The sequence below is a fragment of the Quercus lobata genome, chromosome 5 (assembly GCF_001633185.2).
Source record: "Quercus lobata isolate SW786 chromosome 5, ValleyOak3.0 Primary Assembly, whole genome shotgun sequence".
Taxonomy (NCBI): domain Eukaryota; kingdom Viridiplantae; phylum Streptophyta; class Magnoliopsida; order Fagales; family Fagaceae; genus Quercus; species Quercus lobata.
Genome location: NC_044908.1, coordinates 69,925,199 through 69,946,692, shown reverse-complemented (window position 1 = coordinate 69,946,692; position 21,494 = coordinate 69,925,199). Strand labels below are relative to the sequence as shown.

The 21,494-nt window shown below is 42.8% G+C and overlaps 1 protein-coding gene across 1 annotated transcript; it reads right to left on the bottom strand.

The window, feature by feature from the left end:
• Positions 1-507: 507 nt before the first annotated feature.
• LOC115992612 (heat shock cognate 70 kDa protein-like) lies at positions 508-13,684 on the bottom strand. The gene is made up of 2 exons (XM_031116834.1): positions 13,471-13,684; positions 508-2,307 (listed from the first exon to the last, which is right to left on the bottom strand). Exons 1-2 carry the CDS (start codon positions 13,682-13,684, stop codon positions 668-670), a joined length of 1,854 nt encoding a protein of 617 aa, XP_030972694.1. The 3' UTR covers positions 508-667.
• Positions 13,685-21,494: the final 7,810 nt, after the last annotated feature.

Here is a 21,494-nt window from a genome sequence, read left to right as displayed (position 1 = left end):
GACCGTCAATTCATATAAATAGTTTTAAATTGAGTAATGATTATCATACATTATTGAAATTGTAATTTCAATTAAAATTGTAAAACCATGTTTTCAAAACATGATTATAATAGTCTTAACATAATTGTCTATCAATTCATATAAATAGTTTTAAATGATGGTTATCATATACTCCAGTGAAATTGTGAAATCATGTTTTTAAAAACTCTATTTTAAAGGAGTGTAATAGTTAGTGTGTAACAAGATTTAACTTTAAATTTTTATAATAAAAAATTAGTATTAGTTTCCTGCTCATCCTTGTAGATATACCAGATTCTAAACTAAATAACACTACTTGTAAATTGGTAAAAAAATTATTTAAGAGCATATCCCTTCGTTTATAAACTGCAATAATATTTATTATCTAACAAGAAATAAAAATACTTTCATAACTTGACCGGATGTGATATAAATTAAATGGATTACTGGTTACATTGAATTTACATATGATTTGTCCAGATAAACACCTTACAAATTCGATGGAGTAGCTATAATTCTGTGTAATGAAACAGACAATTCAACCAAGCTATCAGTGGACATTTTTACAAAATTTCAAACAATTTCTGAACAAGACAAAATATGAAAAGAAAACTCTAGAACAAAATGTTTTGTACAAAATCAAATGTAGTCAATCTATTATCAAAGGTGAAATAGGTTTGCAGAGTCTCTGGAGCAGTTTCAGCTCATCCTGATACAGTTCTAAATTATCAACCCCTTCTTCATCTGATAACCATTGAATCACCTCTTGAACAGCATCTTTAATTCGTTTGTGATCTTTAGGACGAAGTTTGGAATATATGCTGTAGTCATTGATTGCTTTCCTCATTTTGTAGGCATAAGTCTCTAGCTCTAATCTTGCATCAAGCACCTTCATGTGATGATCATCTTTGGCCTTGAATCTCTTGGCGTCTTGAAGTAACCTCTCAATCTCTACATTTGAAAGCCTCCATTGATCGTTCGTGATGGTGACCTTCCTTTTATACCCACTGATTTTGTCAACAGTGGAAACTATAAGTATTCCGTTGGTATCCAGTTCAAAAGAAACAATGACCTTAGCATCACCCTTGGGTGCCGGAGTAATAGGAATTGTAAAATTTCCCAACAAGTTGTTATCACTAGATCTTGGTCTCTCACCCTCATAAACTAGCAATTCTATTAGACCTTGGTTGTCAGCGGTGTTGCAGTATTGCCTCACCTTCTTGGTTGGAATAGTAGTATTCCTAGGAATCAAAACAGACATCCTATCTCCATGAGTCTGTATGCCAAGGGAAAGAGGAGTGACATCATAGAGTATGATGTCTTGAATTTTCTTATTACCCATTCCAGTCAATACAGCAGCTTGAACAGCAGCTCCATCAGCCACAGCCTCATCTGGATTAATGTTCTTGCACAGCTCCTTCCCATAAAAGAATTCCTGCAACAATTGCTGCACCTTGGGGATTCTGGAAGAACCACCCGTAAGAACAACTTCATGGACACAACTCTTGTCCATATCAGCTTCAAACAAACACTCCTCCACAGGCTCAATACACTTCCTGAACAAATCCATGTTGAGTTCCTCAAATTTGGGACGGGTAATAGTTGAAAAGAAATCAATCCCATTACTTAAACAGTCAACTTCAATGGTAGTCTCAGATGTAGAAGAGAGAATCCTCTTTGCTTTCTCACATGCAGTTCTCAACCTCCTAAGAGCTCTAGCGTCTCTACTAATGTCCACCCTACTCTGCCTCTTAAATATTGCAACCAAGTGTTTCAACAATCTGTTATCAAAGTCCTCACCTCCAAGGTGAGTGTCTCCAGAAACAGCTTTCACTTCAAAGACACCATCTTGAATGGAAAGTAGTGAAACATCAGCAGTACCACCACCCAAATCAAAAATCAACACTTTTTTACTCTTGCCATTGCCAATCTTGTCAATACCATAAGCAATGGCTGCAGCAGTTGGTTCATTGAGAATTTGCAAAACATTGAGGCCTGCAATGGCTCCAGCATCCTTTGTGGCCTTACGCTGAGAGTCATTGAAGTAGGCAGGGACAGTAACAACAGCTTTCTTCACAGTTGTGCCCAAGTAGGATTCAGCAATCTCACGCATCTTTGTAAGGACCATAGATGAGATTTCCTCAGCAGTAAAGTGCTTCTCTTCACCCTTATAGTTGACCACAATCAAAGGCTTATCATCAGGACCTTCAATCACCTTAAATGGCCAAAGCCTAATGTCACTCTGAACCAAGTTATCACTAAATCTCCTTCCAATCAACCTCTTTGCATCTGCAATAATGTCATACCTTTTAAGAAACACATAAACCTCAAATAGAAATAGTAGAGGGAGGAAAAACAATTAGACAAGAATAGTTCATAGATATAAACGTCTTCAAAAGTATAAAATGAGAACCTTAAAATCCTAAACTCAATTTCCTCTTCGTCCTTCTTCAATTTTTTCTAAGCCTGCATTTCTTCAGCTTCTTTTCTTCACTCTCTCGTTTTTTGTAATTTCAAGAAACTTTCTTCATTTTGAATGAATGTTTGATAGTATTTGTGTGTTTTTGCTGCTTTCCAATTAATTATTGTTTTCTTCTTTTAAATGATTATTTTGATGAAAAATTATATGTTTAACATTGTAATTGCAATATGATGGGAATGACGATGATACATCTCAGAGATGAAGATAACATTAATGACGAAGGAAGCATCCTTGACGAAGTCATCAGGAACAACGAAGAAAGCTATCATCACTGACGAAGGCAGGGAGTCATTCAATGCAGTCAATCAATGACCTGAGCAGTTACGAAATCAACCCAGCAGACCGTTGGGAACCTCTTAAAAGTCTCATTATTGGACCAGGGGCGTTACTTGAGAAAGCATTAACCACCCCAACGGCTAGCCCCCAAGGCCGCAGGTATAAAGCTCTCACACAGTCAACAGAAGGTACGAGATATACAAAAACACATACTGACATCTTGAGAGCACATTCTGATTCGAATTTCTATTTATCATTCTAACTTTGGCATCGGAGACGTTGTGGCAGGCACCACACCGGTGACCATCATTAAGCATACTCTCTCGCACTACGAAGGGTTCCATCTGCTCACTCTTGCTGACGATCTTGTGCATCATCAGTTTGGCGCCGTCTGTGGGGACCGATATTTTCAGATTCATATCTGAGAACGTAGTTCCCATCAACCTTCTACATTCAGATGGAATCCAACCCAGACTCAGCAGCCTTGGCCCAACAAGTCCAGGCCCTTGCAGCCACCATTGAAGAACTCACCAAACAGAACTAGGAAATGAAGCTGCGGCTCCAGCAGGTTCAACAAGCTCAATAAGAAGAAAACCGGTCCAAGGGTAACATGGAGGAAGAAGGGGATAGTCAACGAAGGGAAACCCCCCGAAGACCAGCTACTCCGGACGAATAGAACTCAGATCTTCTTCGAGAAATGAGGAAAGAGATGGACGAACTAAGAAGCGCTATCAAAGAGAAGATGGACCGAAGCGTAGACAGGATGATAAGGGCTACGGATTCGCCATTCACTGCTGCGGTACTTGAATGCCTCGTGTCGTCAAAGTTTCGCTTGCCTCAATTAGAGCCATTCGACGGACTCAAGGACCCACAGGATCATCTTAATACCTTTAAGACGACCCTGGGTCTTCAGCAACCACCTGACGAGATACTGTGTCATTCCTTCCCGACAACTCTCAAAGGAGCTGCAAGAGAATGGTTTACTAAGTTGCCAAACTCGTCCATAGACAATTTCGATCAGCTGAGTAGTGCCTTCTTACACCACTTCATAGGGGGACAACGCCCAAGGAGGCCGGTAGATTACTTACTCACCATAAGACAGGGAGAGAAAGAGACTCTGAGGTCATATGTCAAGCGATTCACCCGGGAAACTCTGGAAGTAGACAAAGCTGATGACAAGGTACAGCTGACGACCTTCAAAGCAGGGTTGAGATCCAGAGACCTCGTGGCCTCTCTTGCAAAGAACCCCTCGAAGACGATGGCAGAGATGCTCCTGAAGGCACAAAAGTACATGAACGCGGAAGATGCCCTAGCTGCCATAAAAGATACCGAAAGGCCAGAAGACAAGGCCAAGAGGGAAGATGACCGTAGGGGGCAAAAGAGAGACAGACCAGAACGTCGGAACAATGACGGGAATAGGAGGAAGGACGATAAAAATCCTCGGACGGTAAAATTTACCCCCTTGGTTATGCCTGTTGACAAGATTTTCACGCAGATCAGGGACGAACACTATCTCAAATGGCCCAGGCCATTACACTCATCCCCCAACGTACGTGACAAGAACAAGTATTGCCGGTTCCATAGAGACCACAGCCACAACACAGAAGATTGCAGAGACCTGAAGGAGCAAATAGAGGAACTAATACAGAAAGAGAAGTTACAGAAGTATGTAAAGAAAGGAGGATATAGCAAGTTCAGAGACAATAACAGGACCCAGCGTGAATCCTTCACTCGGGATGACGACCATCCGTCCCAGTCTCCAAGCAAGGTGATCGGGGAGATAAACACGATCACAGGAGGACCATTCTCAGGAGGGTCATTTGGATCACTCAAAAAAGCATACCATAGACAGGTAAACAGCGTCCACACCATGCCTCCGTCCAAGTACCGACGAACATGCCAAGATATGTCCTTCAATGAAGGAGACGCCAGGGGAGTAAAGCAGCCCCACAACGATCCCCTGGTCATAGTGCTGAATATAGAAGGGTTCAATATCAAAAGGATCCTTGTTGATAACGGGAGTTCAGCGGATATCATCTACTTCCCAGCCTTCCAACAGCTGAGATTAGATCCAAAAAGGCTTCGCCCTTTTGACTCTGCACTCGTCAGCTTCAGTGGAGACAGGGTCTACCCCAGGGGTATAGTGACACTGGCGGTAACGGCAGGGACCTACCCATTGTAGTTGACCAAACAAGTAGACTTCCTGGTGGTAGATTGCCCCTCATCCTACAATGTCATCATTGGGAGGCCCACTCTTAACAAGTGGAAGGCGGCGATGTCAACATACTGTTTGAAGTTGAAATTCCCGACAGACAACGGCGTGGGTGAAGTGAAAGGTGATCAAGTCCTAGCAAGGGAATGCTATCAGGCCGTACTGGCAGGAAAGGAGAACCACACGTGGACGATTGAAGAAAAAGAGGAAGACGGGATGGAGACCTTGGAAACAGTGGAATTGGTAGAAGGAAATGCGGACAAGACGACCAAGATAGGGACGACGCTAAGCCCCGAGATGAGAACAAGACTCATAAAGTTCCTTAAAGAGAATCTAGATGTCTTTGCATGGAGTCACGAAGACATGCCAGGCATATCTCCAGAAGTCATCCAGCATAGGCTGAATGTAGACCCTAGCAAGAAGCCCGTTCAGCAACGACAAAGAACTTTCACCCCAGAGCGAGATCAGGCAGTTGCAGTAGAAGTAACCAAACTCTTGACGGCTGGATTCATCCGGGAAGTATATTATCCTGAATGACTCACCAACGTCGTCCTGGTAAAGAAAGCAAACGGAAAGTGGAGAATGTGTATAGACTTCACCGATCTGAACAAAGCATGCCCAAAGGACAACTTCCCTCTACCAAGGATAGACCAGCTCGTGGACTCCACCGCCGGACACAAGTTGCTGACGTTCATGGATGCCTTCTCGGGGTACAACCAGATAAAGATGGCTGATGAAGACCAGGAGAGGACAGCCTTCATCACAAGTCAAGGACTCTACTGTTACAAGGTGATGCCTTTTGGGCTAAAAAATACTGGAGCCACGTATCAGAGAATGGTAAACAAAATGTTCAGCCAATAGATTGGCAGGAATATGGAGGTGTACGTGGACGATATGCTCGTCAAGAGTAAGGAAGAGCTCACACATCTGGACGACTTGGAGGAAACTTTTGCAACCCTCAAAAAACACCAGATGAAGTTGAATCCAAGCAAGTGTGCTTTTGGGGTAGCTTCGGGGAAGTTCTTGGGATTCATGGTGTCCCAAAAAGGAATAGAAGCAAATCCAGAGAAAGTACGAGCTATCATTGACATGGCCTCACCCAAAACCGAACTCACAGGAAGAATAGCAGCTTTAAATAAGTTTGTCTCTAGGGCCACAGACAAATGCCTGCCCTTCTTTAAGACATTGAAGCAGGCTTTTGCTTGGACCGACGAGTGCGAAGCGGCGTTCCAAGAGTTGAAGCAATACCTGAGCAGTCCACTTCTCCTAAGCCCGTCCAAAGAAGGAGAAAAACTATACCTGTACTTGGCGGTGTTAGCCTCGGCAGTAAGTACAGCTTTGATTAGAGAAGAGGGTAAGAAGCAACTCCCGGTTTACTACATCAGCCAAGCTTTCCAAGGGGTTGAGTCCAGATACCCAAGGATTGAAAAGATTGTGTTTGCACTAATAGTGGCCTCGCGCAAGCTCAAGTAATATTTCCAGTCAAATCCTATTCTCGTAATGATGGACCAACCAATCAAGAAGTCAATGAGCAAGCCAGAAGCAGCAGGAAGAATGGTCCAGTGGGCAATTGAACTTAGTCAATTTGACATCGAGTACCATCCAAGAACAGCGATCAAGGCACAAGCTCTAGCAGACTTCATCGCCGAATTCACGTTCCCTGAAGAAGACAGGATTACCGACGAAGTAGATAAACTAGTAATACAGACTGATGGTTCGTCAGCCCAAAAAAAGGGGGGAGTAGGGGCCATCATAACCACCCTCGACGGAGAAGTGCTGAAATATGGGGTCCAACTAAAGTTCCCAGCCACCAACAACAAAGCTGAATACGAAGGAATACTGACGGGACTGAGACTTGGGAAAGCCCTTGGTGCCAAAAGTTTGTTAATCCAAAGTGATTCAAAGCTAGTGATTGGACAGATCAGGGGAGAATACGAGGCAAAAGAAAAAAGGATGCAGAAGTACCTCAAGTTGGCAAGACAGCTAGCTCAGGAATTCGATACAGTGGAGTTCATACAAATCCCAAGAAGTCAGAATATGGGAGTTGACGAAGTGTCAAAGCTAGCGTCATCAAAAGAAGAAGGGACTAGCACGAACCTGGCGATGGAAGTCCAAAAACATCCTAGTATCAAGGAAGTTGCAACCTTCACCATCCAGAGCACTGATACCTGGATGACGCCCATAATGTCCTTCCTCTAGGACGGGCACCTACCTCAAAACACTGAAGAACCCAGAAAGATCAAGAAAAGGGCAGCCAGATTCACGATCCTGAATGACGTCTTGTACAAGAAAGGCTTCTCTATGCCCTACTTGAAGTGCGTCGACGAGGAAGAGGCCAAATACATCTTGGAGGAAGTACACGGAGGAATTTGTGGTGACCATGCCGGCTCCAGATCCCTAGTAAACAAAGTGGTAAGGGCAGGATATTTTTGGCTAACCATGCAGGTGGATGCTGCTGAGATCGTTAGGAGGTGCGACAAATGCCAACGATATGGGAATGTGCAGCGGCTTCCAGCAGAGAAAATGACGACCATAGCTTCCCCATGGCCATTTGCACAATGGGGAATCGATATCGTCGGTCTTCTGCCCCAAGGTAAAGGTCAGGTAAAATTCCTTCTTGTTGCTATTGACTATTTCATAAAATGGGTTGAAGCAGAGGCCCTAGCAACGATCACTGAGGCTCGGATCCAGAACTTTGTATGGAAGAACATAATCTGCAGGTTCGGGATTCCCTCGACAATCATATCAGACAATGGAAGGCAGTTCGACAGTCAAGGCTTCAGGGAATTCTGCTCAAGCCTTGGGATCAAGAACCAGTTCTCATCCCCAGGGCATCCTCAGGCAAATGGACAGACGGAAGTGATGAACAGGACGTTGCTCAAAATTATCAAAACCAAGCTGGACGAAGCAAAAGGTGCCTGGCTGGAAGAACTGCCCAATGTCTTGTGGGCTTACAGAACCACAGCCAGAACCCCAACAGGAGAGACATCCTTCAAGCTTACTTATGGCACAGAAGCAGTAATCCCAGTAGAGGTTGGGGTAACGAGTATCAGACGAGGAACTTTCACAGAAGGACTCAATGACGACGAATTGCGACTCAACCTGGACTGTCTAGACGAAGTAAGAGACAATGCATCCAGTAGGATGACAAAGTACCAAAAAAAGATGCCGAGTATTAAAACAAAAGGGTCAAACTCAGGCGACTGGACATAGGGGACCTCGTCCTGCGCAAGATCACTGCAGCAACTAAAGACCCTACTTAAGGAAAACTGGGTCCTACATGGGAGGGGCCATACCGCGTCACTCACTACTCAAGATAAGGAAGTTATCATCTGGAAACCCTGGACGGAAAAAAGCTCCCTCGGCCATGGAACATTGAGCATTTAAAGAAGTACCATGAGTAAATGTAATAGACGAATGCATTCGTTCTTGAGATTAATAAAAGAATTATTCTTCTGATGTCTTTGTGCAGGCAGTACTGGTCAACCATAAGGTCCATAAAAAGTTAAAGTAACAAGATTCCGCTCTGACGGATGTAAGTTACTGACAACCCACCTATTGGGTATGAACCACTAAGTAACAAGATTTCGCTCTGATGGATGTAAGTTACTGACGACCCACCTATTGGGTATGAACCACTAAGTAACAAGATTCCACTCTGACGGATGTAAGTTACTGACTACCCACCTATTGGGTATGAATCACTAAGTAACAAGATTTCGCGTTGACGGATGTAAGTTACTGACGACCCACGTAATGGGTATAAACAACTAAGTAACAAGATTCCACCTTGACGGATGTAAGTTACTGACGAAGACACCATGATTATAAAAAGTTAAGTGACTATGTTCCGCTTGGACGGACATAAATTACTACATACACAACCCACAGCAAGTACAAGTGACAAAAGCCCTCTTGACGAATTCACATAAAGAGGAAGGGAAAAAAGTGAAAAGTCATACATCAAATCAAAACAACACTCAAAATACGTTCAAGATCGTCAAAACAGTTAACAAATGGTTGACGAATAAACATATCGTAAGATACTAAGATATGGACGAGCGTAAATCAACCAAAACAGCTGCTGAAAAAAGGTAAGTATGCTTCGTTTTAACCCATAACCACTGGGTGATTAACATCGTTTCCAAAATAAATGATTGTTCTGGAATTAAAAAAAAAAAAAAGGGGGCCCAAAACAAGAAGGGCATCCACCAAAAATACAATAAAAAGGAAAAATTTTCTAAGTGACAAGGTCAGGCATCAGCAGCAGCGTCCTCAACGGTAGGCGCGTCGGTGGCAGGCTCTGGGGCATCACCATCTGGAGCAGAGGACTGAGCAGCTTCGTCCAGAGCCATCTCTTTATCTACCTCCTCCAGATCCAAGCTCTCCATGTTGACCCCAGAAGGATGCTTGACGAGATACCTCCTGAGAAGCTCGAAACCTTTAAAATACCAACTGAAGAGTACAGTATTGTACTCGTCAGTGGTCTGGAAAGCCTCCACCGACCTGGCAGCAATAGTTGCAAGCTTCTCCTTGGCTGAAAGAAGCTGCTCATCCTTCTCTTGAGTCAGCTTGCGTTCAACCTTGAGGTCGTCATCCAACACTTTGACCTTCTCCTTCAATGAAGTTGCCTCGTCCATAGAGGTAATCAGGTTCTTCTTCAGATCAGAGTTCTCTTTCTCCAGGGCCTCCATTCGTGTTGTCAGAGATGCCACCTTGGCCTCTTAAGTGAGATACTCAGTGGTAATATGGAGGCTCTCTCCCAACACCTGGAAGAAGTTATAGAGTCGTCAGTAAAAAAAAGAAGAATGAAAAGGGGAAATGTGGAAGAACTCCGTACCTGGACGAGCTTATGAACATGACGAGAGGCGACGTCATTCAAAGACATGTCTGAAAGAGCCCTTAGGTCCGCTGGAGTGACAACCTCGTGAGCCCTGTCCACGGCCAACCTTTCGTCATCCCATATTGTGGACGGACGAATATCAGCCTTCTCCTTCTCCTTCCCTTTACCAGCCACACGTTGCCTCTTGGAGCCAGGAGTAGCGATCTCCTTTATTGACGTAGTTAGAGAGGCAGTTCTCGTCGTTTCAGGAGCTATGGGAGGAATGGTACTAAGGGGAGTGGGAGTAGGGCCCTTCCAGGTCACGCGCACAATCTTCTTCCCCAGATTGGACAGCGGTTCGTCCTTCTTCGATCTCATCTTCGCGTACATGTCCTTGTTAAATTTTGTCGTCATCTTTGCAAGAAGAAAATGCTAATCAAGAATGTTTAAGTACACATAAGAAGAATCAGCACTGACGAGGATAATACTTACTTTTTTTGCCTTCAATACCAAGTTGACGAAGGACGTAAGGAGACGGGTCGGGACCTAGGTTGTAAAATGCAAGAGACCGGGGGTCAACCAGTTCGTCCCAGCTCTCAATCGTCTCAGCGTACCCAATCGCAGTCTCGATGCGTTCCTTATACCGGCTCTTAAGCCCAGGCCGTCTCTTAACTATGCCAAATAAAGGAACAAAGAAGTTAGCAAAACCAGAACCTCAAAGGTGGCAAAATTAAACGACAGGGAGAAATACTGACGCACCTAAGGTCGGGGTTCCCCACCGACGGAGCAACCTCGAGATATCACCCCAATCACTACTGGATTGAGTCTCGAAGTCGTCCCCAGACACAAAGAAAAAGCGCGACTTCCAATACCTGAAGGATGAGGGCAAGCCCTTGACAATCCTAGTCTTTCTCTCCCAAGGGACTAACTCATAATATCCCCACTCCTTAGATTCTTTCAAACGGTACAGGTAAGTGAGCTCAGCTATCCTGATCATATCACTGTTGGAGGCCAACCATATTTGCATACAGTTGATCAAGATCCTCCACGAGTTAGGCATGAGCTGCCCGGGGGCAATACCAAAGTGATCTAGAAGTTCCATTAGGAACGGGTGGACGGGGAGTCTTAGCCCGCAGGTGAAAGTTGACTCGTAAAAACATACTTCGCCTGGAAAAAAGTGGCAGGCCCTATCTTCTTCCCTAGGTAGACGAACACGAACCCTAGATGGAAACTGAAACCTATCCTTGAACCTATTTACGGTTTCGGCGTCCAGACCACAAACCTCCCCGAGGGCGTAAAAAGCCTTAACCTCCCGAGGGCCAGAGACGGCTGTATCCCCTTCAGCCGGGTCGCCGCTGGATGACAGCCTAGTCTCAAGGTCACTAGACCTAACCTCAGACATTGACACTCTCCTTGCTAAACCCTCGAACCAATTTAGCGATTGACGAAGCAAGGGCAACAAGTCGCCTAGAACCACGCTCAGACAATTGCCCTCAAACACAAAATTTTCTAAAAACGGATAAGTACCCAAAGACCCCCCTAGGTGCACAAAAAGGAAGGAGACCGACGGGCTAGCTATCCTAACCTCCAAACTATCAACCATGGAAATGCAGAAATCGAAGGGCAGAGAAATACAATATAAACTAAATCCCCAAAAAAGAAAAACAGAGACCAACAACAGAAGAGAAATAAAAGGAAACATAGAATCAGAAATTATGCTGCAGTAAAAGAAAAAAGAAGGAAGTAAAAGGAAAGAGAAACGCACCTCCAATGGCGGAACAGCAAAAGCACAGTGCAAGGTGATTCGGAGAAGAAAGGAAGTCTCAAGAGAATACTCAGAGTATCACTGGGGAATTTTTCTATCTTTGCTCTCTGAAAAGTAAAAGAAAAATTAAAGAGGAGAAGTTTTAAACTTAGGCCAAAAAGCGATTGAAGAACCAGCAGGAAACCCAAGGGTCATACCATTAATTCCACAGATCATCACGCGCCACGTGGCCATGATTGCGTATAGCACCGCCACTAAGCATTAAAAGCGAAACAAAACCTCAAGAGTCACAAGAAAAACTTTTCATCTTCTGTGATCGTCATGACACATCATCGATGACCCCAGAACCTGGGGGGCAACTGATGGGAATGACGATGATACATCTCAGAGACGAAGATAACATTAATGACGAAGGAAGCATCCTTGATGAAGTCATCAGGAACAACGAAGAAAGCTATCATCATTGACGAAGGCAGGGAGTCATTCAATGCAGTCAATCAATGACCCGAGCAGTTACGGAATCAACCCAGCAGACCGTTGGGAACCTCTTAAAAGTCTCATTACTGGACTAGGGGCGTTACTTGAGAAAGCATTAACCACCCCAACGGCTAGCCCCCAAGGCCGCAGGTATAAAGCTCTCACACAGTCAACAGAAGGTACGAGATATACAGAAACACATACTGACATCTTGAGAGCACATTCTAATTCGTAATTTCTATTTATCATTCTAACTTTGGCATCGGAGACATTGTGGCAGACACCATACCAGTGACCATCATTAAGCATACTCTCTCGCACTACGACGGGTTCCATCTGCTCACTCTTGCTGACGATCTTGTGCATCATCACAATATAAACTTATATACACAAAAAGCGGCAAATGTTGTTCACATTTGCAAAAAGTGTACAATATTTACCACTTTTGGCAAATGTGTACTACATTTGCCACTTTTTGTATATTTACAATGTAAGTTTTCATTACAAGTACAATGTAGACATATAAAAGTACTATTCTAATGTTAAATATTTTCTTTTGAGAGGATTAAATCTTTTATATTGTTAATGGGTTGAGCATGACACTTGGGCTTGAACATGATGGGAGATATGATATTCACATGGAAAACCCACACCCCTTCCCCCCCCCCCCCCCCCACGGTTATAAAGATAACGTTCTGAAATGGGAATGCTATACATTAGATTTTATCAATTGAAAAGTAAGTTTCTCAGCTCTCAATTGAATTTTCAAAATGCAGCCATACATCATTTTCCTGATAAATGAGTTCACGATAATTTCACCTTTTAAGAAAGAAAAACCAGAAAAAAAAATAAATTTCAGTTTAAATGCGTATATATTCTTATATTGGTGGATAAGAATAAAAAATTAACCAACGTTTCATTTTTCTTCTATCATGCAGTCAAAACACATAGCAGTATATGTCAAGGCTAAAATTAAAAAAATTCAACCAACCTAATCCATTAATCCACAAAAATATTGAGTTTAAGTAAATTTTGTCAAGTTGATTTCATTTTTCTTTTCTCATGCAGTCAGAACACATATCATATCATATACAGAAGTAGTATATGTCAAGGCTAAAAACAAAACAAACAAACAAAAAATTCAACCCAACCTAACTCATCAACTCACAAAAAAATTTAGTTAAGTAAATTTTGTCAAGTTGATTTCATTGTTATTTTCTCATGCAGTCAAAACACATATTATATCATATGCAGAATTAGTATATGTCAAGGCTAAAAACAACAACAAAAACAGAAACAAAAAATCATATTTTCGATTTACTTCATCCACATGTATTTTACTTCTATTTCCCAAAAAAAGAAAAAAGAAAAAAAAGAAAAAAGAGAGAGAGAATAACGAGTATGGAGAAGTAGAGTACCAAAGACGGAGTTGGTAGAATTCCTAGCAACTTGGTTCTTGGCAGCATCACCTATCAAGCGCTCATTATCAGTGAAGGCAACATAGGAAGGCGTCATTCTGTTGCCCTGCTCGTTGGTTATTATCTCCACACGATCACGTTGCCACACTGCCACGCATGAATACGTTGTCCCGAGATCGATACCGATTGCAGGACTCTCTTCTTCACCAGCCATTCTTATTTCTTAATACGAAAACACCCTACACAGTTACTGAAAGAGATGTAGATGCAGAAGAACAGTTAGTATTTTTTTTTTTTTTTTTTGATACGAACGGTTAGTGTTTTTGGTAAGCAGTAGAGTTAAGATAGGAACAGTTAAAGTCTTATTATATGCAGTGATTTTAGGAACCTTCCCTACTTCCTAAAAAAGAGTAAAAAACTATCTCCCACTGACCCTGCAGTTACACAGTTTCCTACTTTTTTGAAAAAAACTCTTCTCATAATTACCAAAACACAACCCCACTACCTTGAGATTAAGCCACGTTTTAAAGTTTTAGCCCACCTCTTTGGCCAAAAAAGAAAACTAATACTCTAAAATTTAGACTTTTTATAATTATTTACTGATAAGTTACTGCAAGTTTATCCATTTCCAATTGGCAAAATTTATCCATCAAATTCTCTACTCTCATTAAACAAAACCCATATATATACACCACGCCCATCAAAGTTTTCATCATGTAAAAGTTTCAAATGAAAATTCCAAAAATTAGGACTCTAGGAGTGAAATCTGCTTGTTTCGCTTTCGCAGCATATGTTAATGCCCAATACTTCAATTACAGGTTAATGACAAAATCTTACTTGGAAAACAGTTGGAATGGGCTACAAAACATGATGAACTATCATCATCTTTGTCACTGCCTAGTGAGTTGGGGTGGATGCAAATTTCAAAACACATATAAATACAATATATATATATATATATATATATGTGGGGCCCAATAATTCATGGACCAGGCCCATTTGCCCTTAGAGAGTCCAAAGGCCCGAGTCGAGGAGAACTGTGGCCCAAGCTCTACAATACAGAGCACGCAGAACAATTTTGGGAGGCAGCCGAGGACAGTTCAGTCCTCGGCAGATCCTGAATCCCACCGGAATAAAGGGGTAAAACTGGAATAGGGACGAATTTGTGAAGAGATCCAAAATATCTTGGGGAAGTTATCCTTACTACCCTTTCAGATAAGACCCAGCACGTGACAGAGCCGTACTCTGCAGCCTTATCAACCATCCCCAACAATTCTGGGATTAGACTGATGGGACAAATATCAGTCTTGCAAAGATCGACCCTACACGTGGACGAAGGACAATTAACGCAGACGAGTATAAAAGAAGGAAGAAAGTAAATCAAAGGGGGATCCCATCCCACCTCCGAAAAAGAAAGATCAAATGGGGGAGAACATCTCAACAACACCGGACTTCACTGAAGAAAGTCCGTCGTTGGATAACCGGGGTAAGACCTCAATGGTCCTCGGATCAACTCCGAGGAGTCCCATCCCATAGGTTGCGACGTCTTAGGGCTTAAATGTTCAAGCCCAACTCCTTTTTTCTACATGAATTCCTCTAAACCAGGATCGGGCACCGCCCCGTGACCAGCGGCTAGCTTTTCAAGCCCACTCTCTACAAATCATATTGTGAGGGATCTTTCATGCGCGAGTCCAACATCCTTATTGGGCCGCCAGAGAATCGTGTCCTTACAATTGGCGCCGTCTGTGGGGAAGCTTGCGCGCTGGCGCAGGTGGCGGTGGAATCAACTCACGCGCCAAGCAGAAATTTCTGGGATCTCCTCTGTCTCCGGCGACATATAGTTGTTGCTCTGACGTAAGCTTCTACTAGGGGCTACGCCGCGCAGTGCTAAGGGCGCGGGCGTCTCTAGGGGCTTCCAGCCTCAAGCCAACTGTCCCCGCCTTGGTGTAGGGGCTGGTGGTTGAAAAATAAAACAAATAAAAAGATCATAAGTTTTGGACAGAACCAAGGCCTTGCATGGTCCACGGACTCAAGCCTATGGGGAAACCAAGTACATAAAAAGATCAAAAGTTTTGGACAGAACCAAGGCCTTGCATGGTCCTCGGACTCAAGCCCATGGGGAAACCAAGTACATAAAAAGATCAAAAGTTTTGGACAGAACCAAGGCCTTGCATGGTCCTCGGACTCAAGCCTATGGGGAAACCAAGTACATAAAAAGATCATAAGTTTTGGACAGAACCAAGGCCTTGCATGGTCCTCGGACTCAAGCCTATGGGGAACCAAGTACATAAAAAAGATCATAAGTTTTGGACAGAACCAAGGCCTTGCATAGTCCTCGGACTCAAGCCTATGGGGAAACCAAGTACAAAAAGAAAATCTCATAAGTTTTGGACAGAACCAAGGCCTTGCATGGTCCTCGGACTCAAGCCTATGGGGAAACCAAGTACATAAAAAGAAAATATAAATTTTGGACAGAACCAAGGCCTTGCATGGTCCACGGACTCAAGCCTATAGGGAAACCAAGTACATAAAAAGATCAAAAGTTTTGGACAGAACCAAGGCCTTGCATGGTCCTCGGACTCAAGCCTATGGGGAAACCAAGACATTAAAAGTCAAAAGTTTTGGACAGAACCAAGGCCTTGCATGGTCAGGACTCAAGCCTATGGGGAAACCAAGTACATAAAAAGATCAAAAGTTTTGGACAGAACCAAGGCCTTGCATGGTCCTCGGACTCAAGCCTATGGGGAAACCAAGTACATAAAAAGATCATAAGTTTTGGACAGAACCAAGGCCTTGCATGGTCCTCGGACTCAGGCCTCAAGGGACCCCAAGTGTGGGGAAACCAAGTACAAAAGATCATAAGTTTTGGACAGAACCAAGGCCTTGCATGTCCTCGGACTCAAGCCTATGGGGAAACCAAGTAAAAAAAGAAATCTTAAAGTTTTGAAGAACCAGGCCTTGCATGTCCAGGACTCAAGCTTGGGGAAACCAAGTACATAAAAAGGACAGAACCAAGGTCTTGCATGGTCCTCGAACCAAGCCTATGGGGAACCAGTACATAAAAAGATCATAAGTTTTGGACAGAACCAAGGCCTTGCATGGTCCTCGGACTCAAGCCTATGGGGAAACCAAGTACAAAAAAGAAAATCTTATAAGTTTTGGACAGAACCAAGACCTTGCATGGTCCACGGACTCAAGCCTATGGGGAAACCAACTATAAAAAAAAAAAAAGAAACTACTACGGCATATAAACCTCAAAATCCATCCGAAGAGAACTTCTCGTTAACAGTTGGGTCAATCCTTTAATTGCACGGGTTCCCCGGTCTACCCTCAGATCCCCAGTGCCAAAGGGGCTGATACGATACGGCACAGTATGTTACCCCAAGGGCACGATCCAAGTCCATCGCTGCTCGGCTGCACTCTCGGATATTCGTCTAGCGTGCATCACGCAGCGCTCAGCAGCTATCTCGATTAGTTCCATGAATTCAATCTATTGAGGATTACCATTGTTATACTTGATAATATTTGCAAGTTTAAACTAATAAGGGTTTGTATTAAAGTGTTCTTCCGCCCAGCATATTGTTAAAGGCAGGCTTAGACTTAATATTCAGACCCAAAGTGGTTATTGTAAAAAAAAAAGTATGTATAAAGAAATAAACACATCTTTTATTAAGACAAAAGAACAGTACAGTGTACAATAAAAGCTAAAACCAGCTTACATTAGAGTTAACTGCGTAAGCAAAAGAAAAGTACAAAAGAGTGAAGATGATGCCGAGGAGATATCTCAGAGGAGAGGTTGGCTACTGTTCCAAGATGTCGTCTAAGGAAACTATTCCTCGACGCTTCTACATGCCCATAACTCAGGCAGCCAAAGAACCTGACCTCAGGCTAACACCATCTACAGAAAAGATGCAGGGAGTCGGAAGTTGGGAAGTCCCCGCAAAAATTTGCCTGCTACAAGGTAGACGGCGCTGATGGCGGAAATTCCTTCTTCGGGCATACCAAAAATCTAGCATGACCAGAACCTGCTTCGGATTTTGACTAAAAGAGGGAGAAACATCCTTTCCCCTCTCTCGAACTGAAATATTCTCTTGGGTCTACGCCTCCTTGGCCCGTACCTCACTATCTAGAGTCTCAGGAAGACACGGAGCTTTCGTGGCGGAGAGAGCTTCTTTGCCCCAATCCTCGCCTCAAACATGATGTACTAAGAGAGGAGACTGAAGAATTCGTGCGAAGGTAAAGCAACTTTCTCTCCTATTTATTTAAAAGATGAGGTGATGGCATTTAATTCACGCAGCGTCCCAAGGAACGCTACAGACAAAATGTCTCCGGCTCGATTTCCAATGCTGTCTGCAACCCTGAGATTAAAGGAGCCTCGTGAAGGCGCACCTCGAATACTGGGACGCCAAAAAGTACCGCGTGACCAAAGACTACGGAAATGCCTCTAAATCTGTGGGCCTAATAAATTCGCGGCCCAGGCCCGTTCTGCATGGAAGCCCACGGACTATGGCCCACACCAAGGAATAACCGTTACCGAGGACAACTTCTTGCTCGGCAACTTATGAGACACCTGAGGAAAGAGGTGCAAAAAGAAAAAGGGAGGGCATAAAGTTTTGGACAGAACCAAGGCCTTGTATGGTCCTCGGACTCAAGCCTATGGGGAAACCAAGTACAAAAAATTATTATTATTACAAGTTTTGGACAGAACCAAGGCCTTGTATGGTCCTCGGACTCAAGCTATGGGGAAACCAAGTACAAAAATATTATTATTATTACAAGTTTTTGGACAGAACCAAGCCTTGTATGGTCCTCGGAATCAAGCCTATGGGAAACCAAGTATAAAAATTATTATTACAAGTTTTGGACAGAACCAAGGCTTGTTATGGTCTTCGGACTCAAGCCTATGGGGAAACCAAGTACAAAAAATTATTATTATTACAAGTTTTGGACAGAACCAAGGCCTTGTATGGTCTTCGGACTCAAGCCTATGGGGAAACCAAGTACAAAAAATTATTATTACAAGTTTTGGACAGAACCAAGGCCTTGTATGGTCCTCGGACTCAAGCCTATGGGGAAACCAAGTACAAAAAATTATTATTATTACAAGTTTTGGATAGAACCAAGGCCTTGCATGGTCCTCGGACCCAAGCCAAGGGGGTAAGTATTACTTTTTATTGGTCTGCCTTATTATGCCAAGCACTTCCATTAAAGTTATGGCAACATCTTTTTATTATTAAGTATTTTGGTCTTAGTCGTCATTGATTTAGATGCTATATTATTGTGCCGAGCAGCGCTTACAAATTTATAAAACAGAGACAAAACATGCAAAATGAAATAGAAACAACTTTTATTAATATGAAAAATCATTGCAATGTACAAAAAGGGGCTTCAACAAGCCTATACAAAAGAGGGGCTGCCGAAGCAGCACTAACATCCACAGTACAGATAAGCAAACGGTCAAGCGCCTTTTAAACTTGTCTTCAAAGTCTCTCCAATCTCTGCCTCACTGTTGCTCATACTAAAAGAAGAACTCACTTCAAAGAAAAAAAAAAAGAACGAAGAAGAAGGAAATAGTAAGGAAGAAATCAATGAAGAAGATGGAGGAGATGAATGAAGAAGATGAAGGACATGAGTAAGAGAAGGAGGAGAAGAAGAGGGGGAGAAATGAAAGGACAAAGAGAGGGAGAAGTAGAAGCACTTCGCCCCTGCCTCAGCCCTGACTCCTAACACACTAGTGCCATGTTAGGTACGCTCGTGAGGAGCCGAGTGGTGCTGATATTGGGTGTTCTCGACTCAGTCACGCCGAGAATTCGACATGACGAGCCCCTGCTTCGGATTTTGGCTGAAAAAGAGGCGGGACAGATCTTAAGTCTGCGCCACCCTTGCCCCGATCGAGCCATTTCAAGCTTTATCGGAACATGGTGTTTTGAGGAGGGGCATGGTTCCTTCATCGTTCGTTATGGTAGGCGTGTACTGATATGGTGTATAACAAACGGGCTAAGCAGGCGCTAAAGGAGGCTACGGGTTTCAGATCTCAGAAGGGAGGAGAGGAGTCTGCACGAAAGTGATGGCCTCCTGCTTGCCTTCTTATAGGAAGGGCAAAACGGAGGGTATTAAATGCATTCAAGTTTCCCAAAGGAATCTGAAGAAAAAAGAGGCGTCCGTTCCATTTCCCCACCTTATCAGATGAGCCGCCGGACATAAATGAGTCTCGTAAAGAGGATTCATTAAGGGCGCGTCTGGGACAGCCAAGTGGCAGGAGTAGATCACGAGCAGATTAAACGGAATCCCTTGAAAACCGGCTAACTTCCCGGACAGGTGGAAAACCGCTCACATAAATGCGGGGTTGAACTAAATAAGCCACATTAAGGGCCCGGTTTTGCCAAAACCCTCCTTCCCAACTCGAAAATCGGATAGAAGGGTTTTGAGGGGCTATTGTGGGGCCCAATAATTCATGGACCAGGCTCATTTGCCCTTAGAGAGTCCAAAGGCCCGAGCCGAGGAGAACTGTGGCCCAAGCTCTACAATACAGAGCACGCAGAACAATTTTAGGAGGCAGCCGAGGACAGTTCAGTCCTCGGCAGATCCTGAATCCCACCGGAATAAAGGGGTAAAACTGGTATAGGGACGAATTTGTGAAGAGATCCAAAATATCTTGGGGAAGTTATCCTTACTACCCTTTCAGATAAGACCCAGCACGTGACAGAGCCATACTCTGCAGCCTTATCAACCATCCCCAACAATTCTGGGATTAGACTGATGGGACAAATATCAGTCTTGCAAAGATCGACCCTACACGTGGACGAAGGACAATTAACGCAGACGAGTATAAAAGAAGGAAGAAAGTAAATCAAAGGGGGATCCCATCCCACCTCCGAAAAAGAAAGATCAGATGGGGGAGAACATCTCAACAACACCGGACTTCACTGAAGAAAGTCCGTCGTTGGATAATCGGGGTAAGGCCTCAATGGTCCTCGGATCAACTCCGAGGAGTCCCATCCCATAAGGTGCGACGTCTTAGGGCTTAAATGTTCAAGCCCAACTCCTTTTTTCTACATGAATTCCTCTAAAACCAGGATTGGGCACCGCCCCGTGATCAGCGGCTAGCTTTTCAAGCCCACTCTCTACAAATCATATTGTGAGGGATCTTTCATGCGCGAGTCCAACATCCTTATTGGGCCGCCAGAGAATCGTGTCCTTACAATATATATTGTGTATCAAAAGATTTTTTTCAATAGGGTTCATTATCAATAAAAATCTATTTGACTATTTTTGGCATTTCGTTTCACTAATGTTCTATAAACTTTTTTTTTTTTTTTTGGAGAAGGTTTCAACCAAGACACCAATCGATTTTTGGTGTAGAGGGGGATTAAACCCAAGATCTCTTATTCAACCATGAGAGACTTTACAAGTTGAGTTAATTGGAACCCACTTAAACAATATTTCTAATTGTATTAATTTTTCAAAGAAAAGAAATTACTATATAGTTAGAATGAATAGGTAATAATTATGGTACTGGCAACTATGTGATTAGAGGGATTTTTTTTTTCAAATGCTAAATAATTGAAGAAATTAATAAATTTTTTTTTTTTTTTTTTTTTTTGAGAATCTAGAAATTAATAAAACTTGATTTGCTTCAAAAAAAAGAAAAAGAAAAAACCTTGATTTTGAACAACTTTAAAATTTCAGCCCAAAAAAAAAGGATTTTGAGCAAGTGGCAGTTAACCAATACCTCTATAATTGAATGCAGGTTTATTAAATAAAGTATTTATAAACAAAAAACAAAAATCCAATTGAGCTTTGAGGACCTCTTGACCTATATTAATGACAAAGAGGACACTAAGAATACAATGGATTGAAATTTTATTTTAGACGTATGCTCTTAAAGAAAAAGTATTTGAGCATCAGAGCATGCACATATGGTTTTTAAAAGCATTCAGTTTGACTAGTGTTCTAAAAATACCATTTCTAATTATATTGATTTTTCAAAACCAAACAATTGACACAATCAATTTAGAAGCAAT